General features: G+C 38.3%; 1 protein-coding gene across 2 annotated transcripts; it reads left to right on the top strand.

Annotated features, from left to right (window-relative positions):
• The first annotated feature begins 277 nt into the window (after nucleotides 1-277).
• Nucleotides 278-17,474, top strand: AGA (aspartylglucosaminidase). 2 transcript variants are annotated; one of them, XM_061992702.1, is made up of 9 exons: nucleotides 278-423; nucleotides 2,293-2,446; nucleotides 3,050-3,162; nucleotides 6,774-6,886; nucleotides 7,839-7,953; nucleotides 9,909-9,984; nucleotides 11,058-11,165; nucleotides 13,507-13,640; nucleotides 14,443-17,472. In XM_061992702.1, the coding sequence occupies exons 1-9, from the start codon at nucleotides 282-284 to the stop codon at nucleotides 14,541-14,543; spliced, it is 1,056 nt and encodes a 351-aa protein (XP_061848686.1). In that variant the 5' UTR covers nucleotides 278-281; the 3' UTR covers nucleotides 14,544-17,472. The 2 variants fall into 2 exon arrangements, with proteins under 2 accessions (XP_061848686.1, XP_061848687.1); XM_061992703.1 differs by lacking the exon at nucleotides 11,058-11,165 and having other exon boundaries at nucleotides 14,443-17,474.
• Nucleotides 17,475-17,732: the final 258 nt, after the last annotated feature.

Genomic DNA, 17,732 nt, shown 5'->3' with positions numbered 1-17,732 from the left:
AGACCGTCTGCCACATCCCCGAGGCGAGCAGCACCTCAGCCCGCGAGCACCTTTAGTCCCACTCATCCGCGCCGGGGCGGGGCTGTGTGAGGCAGGGCTGTGTGAGGCAGGGCTGTGTGAGGCAGGGCTGTGTGAGGCAGGGCTGTGTGAGGCAGGGCTGTGTGAGGCAGGGCTGTGTGAGGCAGGGCTGTGTGAGGCAGGGCTGTGTGAGGCAGGGCTGTGTGAGGCAGGGCTGTGTGCGCCTGCGCCGCCGCCGCCTCCTGGTTCGTGGCTGGGCCGCCATGGCGGCGGTAGCGGGCGGAGGAGGCTGGCGGTGGATGGCTTTGCTCGTGCTCGTCGTGTTGCATCTGGCGGGTGCTGCCTCCGCGTCTGCCTTGCCCCTAGTCATCAACACCTGGGCGTTTAGGGAGGCGGCAGAGACAGGTGCCCTAGAGCAAGGCCGGGCGGGTCAGGGCAGAGCTGTGTTAGGGGCCGGCGGGAGGTTCGGGCTGTTGGGCTTAATCACAAAATAACTCCCAGAGGCGCGAGAAGGGAGCTACGACCCCGCTTCCGTTAAACGACTTCCCCCTGCAGTGGGCCCGTGCCGCCGCCCTATCCGCGGCTCTCCTCAGGTGGTGTCGGCGGGGAAGCTGCGCCCAGCGATGCTCTGCGTGCGTGGAACGGACCCCTGCCAGTTCTCGAGGGAGCCCGGGCCTAGCCCCGCCGTGCTGGGTTACCCGCGTCACCTGGCGCATGGGCAGGGACCGAGCTCGAGCCCCAGAGATTTCGTGGTTTTCCTCTCGCTGAGCCCTGGCGTTGCCGAGAGCCTGCAACCAAATGGTTTGACTTTCAAAGTTGGGAAAATATAGCTTTAAAAAAAAAAAAAAACAAAACAAGAAGGGGGTTATGATCTGTGGAAAAAGCTGGACTAGAAACATTACTCATAATGTGGTTTAGAATCTTGTGGCAGTTCACAACAGTGACCTACCTGGTTTCAGTGGTGTCCATCTGAGATTTATTCTTGCCTTGAAAGATTTAGGTCGTTCTGAATATTGTATTTATGGAGCTCTGTGTTATTTAATGTTATCACTGATACTTAAAGCAGGTTTTCTTATGGCAACATAAATTAGTTGCAGATACGGATTTTAAAACATTTTAAATTGTTATTTTGTTATTGGGGAAGTCTTGCCAGTGCCTTGTATAGGTCAGAAGTGAAATACAGTTAGGAAAACTGCAAAGCCCCTGCTTTGCAGCCTTTGAAAGCTTATGTTAAGACTACTCACAGTAATAAAGACAAGAGGAATTGGAGCAGTACTCCTCACGTTGAAGTTTATTGTGGAGTCAAGCGTATGTGGTGTTGAATGCTAAACATAATGTCTTAATTTTTCCTTGGTGCAGGCAGTTTCATGAAGCATTTGTCAAGATGAGGCTTCTTAAGGTGATTGAGACAGTGTAATAGTTCTGACAAAAAGGCCTGGACTGTACACTTCTTCTGTCTCCGCTGTGCTGGGTCTGGCAGAAGAAGCAGCACCAGAGCCAGCACACGAAAGAGGAAGCAGGATTGCAGCTGCCAATGGCAGCAAGCCCAGGCATTTTTGAAAATCTTGCCTGTAGGGAAAATCTTGCCTGTGGTACAACCTTGTGAAATGTCATGTGTGCAAAGCCTCCTGACCCAGTTTATTCAAGTGGTGGTGTTTGGTATGTCTGTAATGTCTTATGAAACTGCACCATGAGCTAGATCTTAATAGAAAAGTAAGGGTAGGAGAGGAAAGTGGAGACACTAATTTCTTGTATATCCTTTCTACTTTCTTTTTGTTCTTATGTGGTTACTTATATAGGTTTAGATCACTGTATGTTTTAGATCTTATTCTGCAGATGGACACAATATTGTCAGATAAAGCTTTTGAGAGCTGCTTGTTGTAAGTGCTTTTTTTCTTTTTTTTTGAGCTAAAAGCTTTGCTTCCACTTCTCCCTCCCCTCTCTAAAAGGTTTTAAGTAAACAGGGATAAAGTCCTGAGCAGAGCAGATTATTTAATGTATAGAAATCATGATGATATTTAGTAAATGGTACCTTCCCAGTCAGAGGAAAAAAAGCTTAATTTCTCAGTCAGAAACACTAATGAGAATTGCAAGAAAACAATGTTTAGAAAGGTAATGTTTTGCATTCTTTTGAATATAATTTGACGTTATTTCACCTGTAAGTTATGTTTTACTCTTCTACCCACTTACAGAATGCGTCTTTATCACGTTCATGTTCAAAACAGTAGTGGAGACTTTTCACTGGTGACTTTTAGTTATTTGTGTTGATTACAGCTTGGAGAGTATTACAGTTGGGAGGTTCTGAGCTGGATGCTGTTGAGAGGGGCTGTGGTCAGTGTGAGATTGACCAGTGCGACGAGAGCGTGGGATATGGAGGAAGCCCAGATGAAAGTGGAGAAACAACACTGGACGCAATGATTATGGATGGGTAAGAAAACTACTTGGAGAAAAGAACCATCTCTGTAATTTTTAGCATGCTTTCATGTAAGGGTTGTTACAGAGATGTTGTAGGTTTAGGGCTCACTTGTGAAACTAGGTAAATAAGTAATTGGTGGAAGAGTAGCCAAAGCATGTTTGTTATTGAATGTTTACATCAATTGCAATAATCCAGCTCTAGATATAACAGTTGCAAAGCAGATGGTATGTAGCATTATAAGCTTTCCCTTTAGATTCATTCTGTAAATATTTAACTTCTGGAGCAATTGTCTGATATACTTTATTTAGCTGTCTTGACTAAAAAGCAGTTGCAAGTGGTTGGTTCACGGTATGAGTTTATGTAAGTAAATTGTTCCTCTAAAATATTACTGTGGATGGAGTTACTGTTACTTGAGCAGCATCCCTGTGCCTGTGAAAGGAAACAATATATGTGTGAAGTTTTTCCACACTACTGTGATGCCATCTGTCTGCACAATTAGATCAGTATTTTAAAGGAGCAGACTTTCTAATTTAGATGAGAATGGATTTTTTTTCCCTCAGAAAAAATATACCATTATTCTTGTATTTTTAATAAGTTTTAAATACTTATTTCCAGCAACACTTTGGAAGTTGGGGCAGTTGCAGATCTGAGACATGTGAAGAATGCAATCGGTGTAGCACGAAAGGTCATGGAATACACTAAACATACGTTGTTAGTAGGAGAGTCAGGTAATTATTCCTTTAACCGTTTCCAAGTCATATCTTCTTAAAGCACTTCCTGGGAAAATTGACCTGTCAATTGACCTTAGTCTTGGTAATATAACTGGAGAGATTCCCTAACAATCAAATGCATCTAGTCAAATAGTTCAGTGTTTACTCTGTTATTGCATATGTATGAATTAGGTTTTAGTCCATTACTTGCAGATGAAAAGAAAAATACAATTTTATGGTCTTTCCACTAATTTAACTGCAAATATTAACTTGTAATCCCAAGGCTTTGCTAATACCACTCATATCAAAGGTATCAAAGATGATTTTATGCAAGACATTGTAGAACCTGTAGGACAGGTAGGACAGAATTAATAGACACTACAATCCCATTTTGTTATCACAGTAATCATGCTCCATTACTAAATTTCATAGTTTAAAAATATTAGTAAGAACTTAATGTAATAAGTTACATTAGGGGCTGCACTCCTAGGTACAAGAAAAGAGTGAGAGCAAACTGAAGGAGTAGTTGAGCCTTTAAAATATGAGGTGCTGCTGTTAGAAAAATAATGGTTTCAAAAGAGATGTACATTGCAGGGAGGTCTATGTGTAGTGAGTGGAAGATTACTTGGCTCACAGTTAAGGACTTCTAAAATGTATGTGTCTGCTCAAAAAGAAATGCAGAGAGATGTGTGGCAATTGACATGTGTGCATTAAGGGCGAGTCAGGTGCTTTGAAATTGATAGAAAAGAAAAGATTCTTGAAGGAATTAATGTATACAGAATGACTGAAAAAGAAGTGCAACAGTAGTTTTTTGATGGAGTAAAATGGGCAATAGAGGAAAGTGAGGAGAGTGTTTGACAGAAGGTCTGAAAAGAGAGCGAGCGATTTGCAGATTCTGTTTAATTTGAGCAGTTGGCCATGATTAGGTTACAAGTAGCTTTTGTAAGAGAGGTTTCACATGTGCTGCTGATAAAGAAATCGGTCAGGTGTTAAATAGAGGAGGAAGAAGTGCTTATAATAGTCCTTTCACTGTCATTTATAGTTATCAAAATATTTTGAACTTTTCTGCTTAGTATACCAATCAAAAGATAAGGAAGGTGAAGAAACAGAAGAATTAAAGTGTTGATTTAAAATACATTTTCCAGCCTAAGAAGACAGCTATTTGCATAATGAAGTCATGGGGACAAGGCTGTTAACTCTCGAGTCCTTCCTGCCAGTGAGAACTTTTTCAAAGAAACTGTCTTATCAGTCATGGCAAAAGAAAGACAAAAAAGCTGTTGTATATCTGAGTAAAAATTGGAGATGGTAATAAATGTTAGTGAATGAATCAAAGCTGTGGAGAAATTGAGAGGAATAGTATTTCTTGTGAATGTATGGAAATATGAACATAGATAAAGGAAACTATAGTTGTCTTTAATGAATGAGAACTGGCAGGGGCGTTGGACTAGATGATCTTTCAGGGTCCCTTCCAACCCTTAAGATTCGGTGATTCTATGAAACATATTTACATTTTCACCATGAAAGGTAGATAAAATAGTAAAGCGTTTTGCTGGACTGTCCCTAGTGTGTCCATGTCTGTGTTGTACTGGGAAGCCCAGAACTGGACACATTACTCCAGGAGCTGAGTAGAGAGGAAGAATCATTTATTGCAACCTGCTGGCAGCACTTGTAATTCTGGAGCTCAGCCTGTGTGGTTACCTGCCTTTGCTGCCCATCAGAACCAGATGTTTTCACACCAAGCTGCTTTCCTCCTGTTGTTCCCAGCAGGTACTGGTGTGTGGAATTATTTCTCTGCAGGCATTTGCACTTCTTTCTGTTGAACTTTATCAACCCCTTTTTCCAGCGTGTCGAGCACTCTAGATGTCAGCATAAACCTCTGATGCTTTAGCCACTCCTTCCAGTTTTGTATAATCTGCAAAATCTACTCTACCTCATCATCCAGATCATTAATGAACATTACTGGACTCAATACTGACTGTAGTGGTACACCACTAGTTACTGGCACCAACTAGACTTCATACCACTTCATACCCTCTGAGCTAAGCACTTCAGCCAGTTTTCAGTCCATCTTACTATCTGCTCCCCCAGCCACTACTTTATCAACTACTTTTTAAGGGTCTTATGGGAGACGGTGTAAAAACCTCGTGGAAGTCAAGGCAGACAATATCCACCACTCTCATCTAGCCAGCCAGTTACTTCATCACAGATGGTTAGCAGGCTGATCAAGCATAACTTTCCTCTTGTGAAGCCATGCTGACTACTCCAAATCACCTTCATGTGCTTGTAAAGGGCTTCTGGGTTTAGTAGTTCCATCACTACCTCAGTGATCAAAGCAAGGCTGCAGTTACCTGCTTCCTATTTCTTGCCTTTGGTGTAGCTTTGTTGAACAGATACATAGAACAACACTGATCGGCTCTTGCACTGTTGAAAACTGCTTTCTCCATTCATTGCCTAATTTCTTTAGGACGAGTCTTAGGAAACTAGTAATAAAGGCCACATATACCAATACAGAACCAAGTCTGGTGAGGGACATTCAGTGCAGAATTATTACAACCGAGGAAAAAAATTTGTTTTGGTTATCATCTGCCAAGAAATACTGAGATTTATCTCCAACAGAAAGTTTCATAATCACAGCGTGCCTGACCTTTTCCTTTTTTGTTCTACAATTATTCCAAGTGAAAAGTTCAGAAAGTAAAGATGACCAACTCTGCTTGATGGCTTCAAAAGTCATGAGAAAATGACTGAGAAAACAATTTTGCCCTAAAAAGAAAAAACCCAACTACAGAGAAAACCCTGCCTATTTGTTCTAGAAATGGGAAAATAAATATCTGTTTCATTGAAGCTGCCAGTTTTATTTTCCTCTGAGTGTGTAGACTTTAATTTTAGTGTTGATTTTTAAGAAAAACACAGAAAAGCTGTATAGAAATAATTGAAAGCTTTTCATAATTCTTTAACTGGAGAAGCTTGTTCAGCGGTGTCTTAGGGTGACGTTGTTGTTAAGGATTGGTAATACAAATTGTTGAAACATCTGAATCTAGCAACAGTATCTGTTCCCAGGTAATATCAAAGGTATCTACAACTAAAAGATGAGAGAACAGTTGATCTTTTTTTTTTTTTTTTTCCCCTTAACTACAAAAGCCATTTTTAGAAGCACAGCGTCTTGTAGTGGTACTTCTTTTCCCCCCTTAATACATGCTTATATTAAAGCTGCGAGGAAAAAGTGTCATATGATGTAAGCTGACGAATTGACTTCTCCAGATACCGGTGGTTTAGTGGCAAATTTTGTGCCACTATGTTACTTACATTTCATGAAAGACTAGCTTTTTAAGGAAAATACAATTATTTGTATCAGTTATTAAATATTTGTGACATACATCCCAGGCCACTTTTGCCCTGGATTATTTGTGTTCGGCTGATTAAGAGAGTTTAATTTGTTTATATTTCAGTGGGAGAGTTGGGATGAATTTAGGAAATTTTATATAAAAGAGAAGTTTGTTACTGCAGCTGTACATCACTGTAATAGAGAGTGTTGAATTTTGTGATAACATTACAGGAATGCAGTATCATAAAATGTATTAAAATGTGAATAAATTAATGTTTTGGGATTTTTTTTGTTATTACTTTTAAAGCCTCCTTATTTGCTGTAAGAATGGGATTTCCATATGAAGATTTAACTACTCAGAAATCTCTTTCAATGTATGCGAAGTGGCTTAATCAAAGCTGTCAGCCAAACTACTGGAAGGTACAGTGCAGTGGTGGTGGTGAATTGAGGGTGTAGAAAGTCAGTAATGCAGCATTACTTCTTCCTTTCTCATTATGTTCAAGTTGTGCTTTACACATGAAAGAGGAAAAAAAAATTCTTATTAAATGGACAAACTTTCATTTACCAAGCATTTGGCAGACTTGGGAAGTGTATATTTCTAGCTCTTATTTCTTAGGTCCTGCTGATTTTGATATTGCTGCTGTAGTGTTTTGCTGTGGGAACCTTTTTAGCTCTAAATTTAGGCAGGACTTCTCAAACTAAACAAAATAGTACATGTATTTTTTGGTGCAGGTATACATTTCAGAAAATGATTCGTATGCTATCAGTTAAGGTCCTTTAATAGAACAGCTTTCTGCAGACCTGTGAACATACCACATTAGTGCAGCTGTCTTTGTTAAAATTGCCTATTATGGTGAGGGTAGGGGATTTTTGTTGTTATATTGGGACTGATGTTGCAGATTTCTACCTGTTTGTATGCTGTCTTCATTGTTCCTTGGATATGAAATGCTGCATTGCTGAACCATCTTAATTCAACGCATTCTGATTTTCATTTTGGAAAATATCTTTGGCTATGATACTGACTTTATGTAACATCTTGACATTAGTAAAAAAAGCTCAGTTAATCTGATTGGTTTTTTTAGAGTTACAATTCTCCTTGTTTTGATGAAGAATGAGCTTTTTATTTGACGCAGTTGAGCAAAACAGAATCTTTAATTTGAACAACATACCTTTCTCGTACGAAAAACTTTTTACCCTATAATACTATAAATCAGTCTTTATGTGAAATAGCTTGTGGGAATTCAGTATAGCTGTATAGTTTAAGTATCAGGCATCTGATACCTGACTGCTAGATTATAGGTATTGGTTGTATTTTTTAAGTTTATCTGTAACGAAACATAATATATTTTTCATGTAAATCAAATAATTACAGAACGTGGTACCAGACTCTTCAAAATCCTGTGGACCATACAAACGGCCTGGAAAAGTGACTTGTAAAGAAGAACAGACCATCTCAGAAAGAAATATTCATAATCATGATACTATTGGTAACAAGCTTTGGTAACTGGTGCTATTTTTTTTCCTCATTCCCCTACAGGTTAAGCCATATTTAGTTTAAAGAAAAGTATTTCATATAGGCATTATTTCCTGTTTATGGTGATCCCAAGATTGTGTTTGTGTTAGGATGGAGCATCTAAAAGTAAGATTTGGTTTTGGAGGTTTTTTTCCAGTGCACTGACTGTACAGCCACTTGCTTCATTTTTTGCCTTTAACTATTTTTTCATTACTCTACTGCTTTTACCTCAAATGTCGTGGCATCATTGCTCAGGCTCCTGTGGATGCTTAGAAAACTGATCAGCGTTAAAAATAATTATTTTTATCTTGGTTATGGTTAACTTAGGCCAAGTCTGCTGTGTAGGTGTCAGGCCAACTTAAAAAGGCTTTGAAGTGTAGAAGAAATGAGCAAACAGGCATATTGGCAACCAAAAGCAATGTTTGTTATGCTATCCTTAAACTTAAAAATAAAGCTTACTTTTGTTTTTATTCTATTCTGGCTTTTAAGTAAATAAATTTGTACAGAAACTACTATGCTTAAAATAAGTTAGCAGTAGTAATCCCCAAAGACTTCTATGAGTTCACTGATGGAGTACTGTTTATTGCTAAGCCTATAAGCTGATTAACGAGCAGGTGAGACAAAGGACTGGAGCAGTTACAGATTCATGTCTTTCAAAGCTTTATACTTTGAAGTCTAAGTTCTTTGTTTTAGACTGGATTTTTCTCAATTTAGCAACTCGGAACTTTTTGCCTGACGGTATTTGCAATACCAAGAATTAACAAATTATTTTCAGTGTAAATCTTTCTTATTTGCTTCCAGTCCACTGTACTAATAACAAGTTAATGTTCTGTGGAAGTCCAGCAATTAAGAATTTGATAAGTTGTCGTCATTACTGGGATATCCAGTCTTCAATATATTCTAGAAAACCCAGAAATTGTGGAGTGTCAGGATGACAGGGGGATTTGCTAAATACAATTCAATAATTGAATTATTAAGTAGTCTTAAGCTGTTTTGTAGTAAATGATGGTGCTTATATTTGTATTTCAAGTTGTCCCACCCCATTGTTTGTTTTATATATGAAATATCTCCTTGACTAACATATTTTGAGAGAAGTCTTCATGCAGAATGCATTTAGGAAGTTGATAGGAACTTATGTCCTTCCCGTCCTTTTGCAGAGGCTAATGATGGCCATGGAGTAAGTGCCACTATGCTTTTTACCTTCTACTGATCAGGAAACTTTTCTGTGAAAGGAGGTTCTGCTTAGTGAGAGGAGAATTTGAATACTGCTTCTTGGCTTTCACTTTGTACTGGAGTTTGATGCTAGTAGCAACTTCTGCCCTCTCCTAAAGAGGCAAGGTCTTGCTTTATGAAGAAGCATCTGATCCCAAGTCCTGTTCCAAGTGCCAGTCTGAGCTTCTCTAACAAGGCAGTGGCTTTCTTATCAGCACAGAATTAGCAAGGGATAGGCTTATCCACATGTTTGATTGCTTTTCATGTAATTCTTGTTACTTTAGACAGTATTTCATGTTCTACCAAATTTAAGCTCATGATTCTGACTTTTTTTTTCCATGTCCCTCAAGCACCACTTATAATTTCCAGACCTTTTTTTGTTCTGACGATACTGGTACGGGATATGATGATACTAGGTCCGTGTCTATTGGCTAACAGGAGACAGTGACTGCTTGGGCAGCAGTGAAATACTGCTCTGAACAGTGTGGCACTCGCCGTATTAGATTGTGTTCTGAGCTCTTGTAGTACACCCAAAAAGTTTCTAAATGTGTCTTACAGAAAAATTGTTTTCTTTAAGAGTATAACTTTTCTGTGTTTCAGGATACCAGTAATTTCAGTAGCCTGGGTATCATTGTTCTGTTTGATAACAATAATGCCAATGTAACAAATTTGTTAGGAGTGTTTCTGAATATGTTTCATCTGTATTGAACATTTTAGGTATGGTTGTAATTGGTGGGAATGGAACCATTGCTTCTGGGACATCCACTAATGGTGCAGCTCACAAGATTCCAGGGTTGGTATCTATAGTTTTACAAAAAAAAAAATAAAAAAATCCTATTTCCTATATTAGGCTTTTCTGAAGGTTATGTGTTTTAGGTTGTGATGATCACAAAATGGCCTTGCTTATTTCTGACATAAATCCTAATGCTGAGAAACTGATTCAGTTGCAAGGTGATTTGTGTGTGTTTGAGGGAATGCTTGCTTTTCAGCTGGTTTAATTCACAAACAACTTGAACAGTTGTGAGGAATTTTGTCTTTGAGAGGATTTTTCTTCTATCCAGTTGGGAATCTTGTCTGTCAACCAAGTCAGACAACTTCTGGATTTAGCAACAAGTTATTGAACATACTTATGTCCCCAGCAGCTCACTGTTGCCCACTGGCTAAACCTTACTGCCCTAACTATAGTCACAGAATCACAGAATCTTAAGGGTTGGAAGGGACCTCAAAAGATTATCTAGTCTGACTCCCCAGCAGAGCAGGACCACCTAGAGTAGGTCACACAGGAACTTGTCCAGGTGGGTTTTGAATGTCCCCAGAGAAGGAGGCTCAATAGCCCACCTGGCAGCCTGTTCCAGTGTTCTGTCACCCTCACAGTGGAGAAATTCTTCCTTGTATTTCTTTGGAACCTTTTGTGTTCCAGCTTGTACCCATTGCACCATGTCCTGTCATTGTCCATCATTGAGAAGAGCCTGGCTCCATCCTTGTGACACTCCCCCTTTACATATTTGTGAACATTAATGAGGTCACCAAATACCATAGTCGGTATAATAGGAAACAGTTGTGCATTGGAGGTGGATTAAACCTCAGGTCAGTCAGTTTATCACAGATCACTTTTATTGGTAGTTTTAAGACAAGTCTCCTGACTGCAGTGGAGTGACCTTTTTACCTGTTCTCTTCTCCTGTGCGTTATAACACTGACAGCTGGAGGCAGCAAGGTTGATAAAGTTAACAGTATGCCCAAGTCAGAAGAACTTGCCAGTATCAGGCCAAGTGCTATTACATTAATGCAGTCCCACAGGAATTAGTAAATTATCCTTTTCTGTAGTTCACAGGTTTTGAGATTGTTTTTGTTATTGTTCCCTACAGCCGTGTAGGAGATTCTCCAATAGCTGGAGCAGGATCTTATGCAGACAGTACAGCTGGAGGAGCTGCAGCCACTGGGGATGGTGACACCATGATGCGCTTCTTACCCAGGTTTGTCCTTAGGGCAGACTTTGCCAGCTTTGTCTAGCAAAATATGAACCCGGCAAATGAGGTAATTGACTAAAAAGGCAGCTTGATTTAGTGGCTGCTGGAGAGGTGGGAAGAGGAAAGAACAGTAGCACAATCAAGTCATTCTTATGATCTGTCTTAAAACAAGTAACTTCTTAAGTATCTTGATGACAGGTCCCCTTCATATTGCCAAGCTGTGAGGAGACAGGCAGCTTAGTAATGAGAGTATTCACAACCTCCATGCTTTTTGACAGAACTGATTAGCTTCCTCCAAAGTGTTTTGTTGTGTGGGAAATGGGTGTTATAAATTGTAGAAAGGATGAAGAGTGAGTCCCAGATTGCTTGAGAGGGTGGAGAGGTGTCACCGTAACACTGTAATCCTATGTAATTATATCTAATTTGAAGCTGGAGTGTGTTTTTAGGGCTGTTGTCATGGTTGCATAACCTGTGTAAAATATGGTGATTTTCATCACTGAGTCTTACCAGTCATTCTTATGGGTCAGTCTCAGCAGGAATGAGTTACGGAAGTCTGTGCCAAACATAATGGGCACTAACGCTTGAAGGAATACGTACCAGTGGCCTTCATATTAGTCAGGTTCTTTTCTGAAACTCTAGCAGTTATCAATGCCTACTAGCTGTTGCATATTTACAAATGTCCTCAAAGAATTTCAAGGAGTTCCAGGCCAGTCCTGAAATAAAAGGCAATTGACAACTTCCTGAATTATCCCGATGTTTCAGATACCAACAGTAGTAGTGAGTTGAGCTCTACTGTGAGGTTAATCAATGCAAGTTTACATTATAGTTTAGCACCTGAAGGATTTAGCTGTAATGCTTAAAACATTTTGTGTGAGTTTCAAAAAAATGACTTGATTCCTAGTAGATACAGGTCTTTCGTAATTCCATATTATTTAGATATTCCCACATGAAAACAAGGGTTAATGGGATGAAGCTGGAACACAAAAAATTCCACTTAAGTATAAGGAAAAACTATTTCACTGTGAGGATGATGGAGTAGTGGAACAGGCTGCCGAAAGGGGTTGTGGAGTCTCCTTCCTTGGAGGTCTTCAAGACCCACCTGGACATATTCCTATGTGACCTGATCTAGGTGGACCACCTTCTGCAGGGGCATTGGACTAGATGATCTCTAAAGGTACCTTCCAACCCCACCATTCTATGAATCTATGAAGAGAATTGACCTGCCAGAAGTGCAGGAAGTGTCAAATGAAGTTTAAACTTGCTAGTATTTTTTCTCTGCCTTCTTTGAGATATCTTACTGAATTGTGATTAGTGAAGAGACCTCTGTGAAATACAGCTTTTTATTCAAGTATAGTTATCTTCAGATAACTTCAGTCTATTTGATTGTTAGACTACATCAAATATAATAGGGAGTCTAAAAATGCAAGGGAAGTTCTGTTCTGAGGTAGTTTAACATCTATAGCTAGTGCTATCTGTGGGTGAGCTTTAGTGTAACAAGAGTTGGTCTTGGTCTATGCATCTCTTCAAAACAAAATAATGTTGTTTGCTGGTAAGTTACATTGTGCATTTTCTTTTAATCTTCAGATTCTGAAGGAAGCTGTAAACAGAAGGATTTTTTTTTGCCTCTGGACATTTTCAAAATGCAATCTAAAGGAATGGCCGTATAGTCATTTGTCTAATGATACTGTAGATACAAAGGAAGTTCACTTTGATTACTCTCTCATTTAGAGCAATAATTTATTTTAATTGGCTTGCAAAAAAAAATAGAAAGGGGCTTCAAGTTTTATCAAAACATTGTACCTTCATATTCATAAAATTAAGAAAATATATCAGCTTTGAGGTTTTCATAAACTTAAGTTTATTCTAAAAGGTTTTTTTAATGCTTACTGAAGTTAGTAATTTAGCAGTAATGTAATATCAGAGGTCAATTTTCTTCAAAAAAATCTCAGCATTGGTCTTTTTTAAAACCAGTAATAGCTTTTAGTGTCAAACTTAATTATGCAATGAAAAATACAAGCCACTAACTCTTTTTAACTGCTTTTTTGCAGTTCTTTTACTGGGCTGTTAGCTTTTCCTGCTGCAAATGACCACTGAGTTATCTCAGACTTGGTTCTGCTTTAGAATGATAGAATGGTGTGACATTTTACAGTCCCTTTGCCTCCTATTTGTAATTACTTTTCATGTAGGATTTGGAGTAAGAACTGCCAATATGAAGTTTGGCTAAAGATTATTTAGCATGTGTTTCCATTATCCAAAGAAATCAAGGTCTCTTGACGATAGTTTATAATACATAACCTGAGTATAGCTAACTTTCTGAGTGTGGGGTTGTTTGTGGGTTTTTTTTCAGTTATCAAGCTGTGGAGTATATGAGGATGGGAACAGACCCAACAGTAGCCTGTCAGAAAGTTATTTCCAGAATCCAGAAGTATGCTCCAAAGTTCTTTGGTGCTGTTATATGTGCCAATACAACTGGAAGTTATGGTATGTATGTTGCTTAACAGACAAAGTTCTGGGTCACAGAAGTACAAACCCAAAAGTGGATTTTAAAGCAGAAGTCTCTATCATTTGAACTTTCCAGCAGTACTGGTGGCTCCTTATACCAAATGCTGGTTAGTTGAACAACTGAGTCCTGTTGAGAACTGGAGATATTTTCATTTTTCCTCAGCATTTCAAAATCTTTATGCAAATCTTAGCAAAAATTAAAAATATTTATGACTTTCATATGTTTTTCTGGCCTGTGTATGATTAGTATGAAGTTTTTTTTTAAAAAGAATGTTTTTGCCTCCCCTAGATATGACATAAGGCAGGGAGAATGTGACTGTCAAGCATAGCTTCAAAGCAATCCAAGATCAGTCATCATGCCAGACATCTCATTAGCAAACTCTTAGATCAGTAGGAAATACAATTTGCTAATCAACAAGGCTTATTCAGTTAGACTGCTTATTGCTATTCTTTGATCTCTTACTTCTCATAGTTCTACATTTAAGAGATTATTATTGGAGGAACTCATTAAGTTAATCAGGATTGAAAGAGAAAGATTTTCCTAACCTACGTTACTGTTTTGAATTGTGTTATAAGGGCATTAATTGCACTACTGCAATCAGTAGTACTGTATTTTTACTTAAAAAGTACTTTCAAGATGTTTTGGGTTAAATGGATTGTAAAAGAATAATTACATCACATTAGTAGAATTAGTAACTGTGTCTTTAGATGATAAAGTACAATGACAAAGACACTAATACTGAATGTAGCAAATTAAATCCTTTTTTGCTTTATTTCCTAGGTGCTGCATGTAATAAAATTCCAGGATTCACTCAGTTTCACTTCATGGTTTCTAGCCCTTTGCTAAGTAAGCCAACTGAGCAAGTAGTAGATTGCATTTAATTTCTTTTGTCCTATTAACATCTAAATGTAGAGGAAGAAAGTGCTACAGTTCCCCAGGTGTAACTTTTTAAAATGATTATTCATTTTCACTTTCATAATCATGTGAACGAGTACAAAGTATGTTGATGATGCACTGTTTTTAATATCTTCTATTTTATTATGGCTTTGTGTAGTGCAACTAAGCCTCATCTCTAGTTTCCTAATTTAATTATCTTGGTAATTTATTTCTAAATGGTTGTAGACTGGTCCTGTAATCTAGTGTAAGATTTAAAAAGCTGACTGTGTACTTTCAGGGAAGTGAACATAGTTGCAAAATTATAGTGCTGATACTTTCACAGCATAGGCAATTCATCTCTGTTTGAAAATCTACATCTAAGTGAAATAGCTGAAATGGATGTGCTTCTCTACTGGAGTCACTTAAGTCATGAATTCAATAGATAGTACCGTACATCCGTACAGTTCTTAAACTTCTGCAAACCCATGGATTGAACCATGATTCTAAACACCACAGAAAACTGTTTTATATTTACTTCCAAGTAATGCCAAGTTTTACCTGTGTCTTCAAAAAAGTAGGGCTTAGGTCACTGGAAAAACAAATTGCAACAAGAGCTCATAATGTGGAATGGTGGTCATTCACAGGCAAAGAGACCAACATTCAATGGATCTCCTAATCTACCTGATTTCATAAGAACTAAGTAACCAGAAATTGTGAATAGTAGACATTGAACTATTTAAATATTCCACTTTTCCATTTAAATGTGTATTTGGCAGAAATTTTGAATAAAAGGCAGAGAGCAGGAAGGGCTCTGCCTCTACACAAGACTTATTTTGAAAATGCTTAATTATTCTAAGATACAGTACAGGTTTTCTTTTCTCTTGAAAAGAAAATTGTGTGCAAATGTTGACCAGGAAGGAAAGGGAGATGAGGAGTATTAGAGAAGATTTCAGAGCTTTAATTCAAAGATAAGGAACATCTCCCTGTGGATGTTTCTCACTTGTTTCACAACAGCTGAGAATCCATTTAAATAGGGGACATCCAAACATCCCTGGTGGTACAAGCCCTCAGGGAGTATTGCCTTGACTCTGACATGATGTGAAGACAGCTGGAAATCTTTATGTCACTTTCTTGTGCAGTGGAAGTTAGGAATCTTAATCACAGTCATTTCCTTGTCACTGATATGCTGTGCACTTGCCCTTTTTTTGTGGCACATTCAGCCCTGCAAAGGAGCAGTTCCTAGAGCATGACAGTCACCTACAGCTAACAAAGCTGCTTTTGTCTCTATCTCTTTGTGTGTCAAAAGATACCAGAATTTATTTTTAATATAACTTTAGCACCTTGAGGATTGTTCCATAGGTAATTGAAGTGCTATTTGATAATTTTCTTAACTTGCTGGCTTGCTGATCATTTTATTGAAACTTTGTTAAACTTAATCTAGGAAAAGTTAAAAGGGAGGACTGAGTAAAATCCATGTCTTGTCATAAACACTTCAATTATTCTTTGTTTACTTGAATAAAATCATTGGGTAATAAAAGCACACATTAACATATCATTTACAAGTAAAGTTGTTTAGATGTTTGTGTCCTGCGCCTTAGAATGATTGCTGCCTGATGTTACAAGTTGGTATATTACAAAGCTGGTAAAAAAAAAAAACAAATCCAAAACATGTTGAAACTAGAGTTGCCATTTTTGATGGCTTTCTATTGAACTTCATCACGAAAGTCATTTATTTGGAAGCCTCACTTCTGTCACTGGATCTTTAGAGCATCTCGTTACATGGAGTTCACTGTAGCCCACAACAAGCTTTCATCAAAGGAGCTCTTACCTTAAATCACTACAGATATATTCAGTTTATGTATCAGTATATATTCAGTATATCAGTATATATATCAGTATTTCAGTATATCAATATATATATCAGATACATTCAGTATATATCTTCAGAGTATTCAGGCAGTGAAGTGCAAAGAGATAAATAAAAACCCAATGATTCACAGAATCACAGAATGGTAGGGGTTAAAAGGGACCTCTAAAGATCATCCAGTGTAACCCCCCAGTTCAAACAGATCCACCTAGATCAGATCACTCGGGAACATGTCCAGGCAGGTTTTGAAAATCTCCAGAGAAGGAGACTGCACCCTCCCTGGGCAGCCTGTGCCAATGCTCCATCACCCTCACAGTAAAGCAGTTTTTCCTTAAGTTTAAATGGAACTTTTTGGGTTCCAGCTTCTTTCTGTTGCCCCTAGTCCTGTCACTGGATACTACAGAAGAAAGTGTTGCCCCCATCCCCTTGACATGGTAAGTATTAGTGAGGTTATAGGAGACAATGTCAAAAGTCTCACTGAAGTCAAGGTAGATGACATCCACTGCTCTCTCCTCATCCAGCCAGCCAGTAACTGTAGACTACCAATGAAATATATCCTGTCCTAATTTTCAGTGAAGTCAAGGTTAATCTTTCAAATGGAATCTACAAGTAAGACTATGTAAACTGGAGTGAATCTGTTATCACAGGGTTAAAACACCAGTGATGCTGATTGTTTTTTCTGTTAGCATTTGTTTGGATTTAGTTCTACATGACTGTTGTAACTCATTAAAGACTTTGTTCATCCTTGTTCAGTGCTATTATCTGTAGTCTCTATGTGAGGAAACATCAGTGAAACAGTTAAATTTACTTTAGTTGTAATCTACAACTGGTATGTTTGTTATACTTTAGCCACTGAACTACAAGTATTCTCTCTAGGGGGTCTGTTCATTCCTCCACATAAGCTCCATTAAATTTACAGCAAAAGAACATTACAGGAATGTCTGTAGAGCAGATGTGTCAGAATCTCAGGATTTTGTGACTAGTTTTGTTACTATTAAGCTGCTGAGTCAGGCACCAAACATTTTTAGATGTTTTTGCGTTTAACAATATTAGCTGTGTTTTCATTCTTTTTTATTCCCCTGACAGCTGGAATCAATGTAGGTAAATACACCTGCTGCTGCAGTGCTCTCTTGGTGTGATTAGCTGATATTTTTACAGTCACAGGTGGTCTGTGAAGCAAAAGCAATAGTAACTTCAAAGTGTAGCAGTTGTTCAGGGAATTCCTGTCAGTGATTACTTTTTGATTTTTTTATAAAATAAGAGGGAAAAATCTTTTAAAGAAGATTTTTATTACACTTTTCTCAGGTAGAGTTTCACAAAACAATCG

Source organism: Colius striatus, chromosome 3 (genome assembly GCF_028858725.1).
Source record: "Colius striatus isolate bColStr4 chromosome 3, bColStr4.1.hap1, whole genome shotgun sequence".
Taxonomy (NCBI): Eukaryota; Metazoa; Chordata; class Aves; order Coliiformes; family Coliidae; genus Colius; species Colius striatus.
Note: the sequence above shows the minus strand (reverse complement) of the source record. Positions and strands in the feature narration are given on the sequence as shown.

Bases quoted from the DNA above. Each gene is read 5' to 3' on its own strand.
- AGA (XM_061992702.1), top strand. From the start codon at position 282: ATGGCGGCGGTAGCGGGCGGAGGAGGCTGGCGGTGGATGGCTTTGCTC. The intron at 2,447-3,049 runs GTAAGAAAACTA...ACTTATTTCCAG, and splicing joins GACGCAATGATTATGGATGG to CAACACTTTGGAAGTTGGGG. The intron at 3,163-6,773 runs GTAATTATTCCT...TTACTTTTAAAG, and splicing joins GTTGTTAGTAGGAGAGTCAG to CCTCCTTATTTGCTGTAAGA.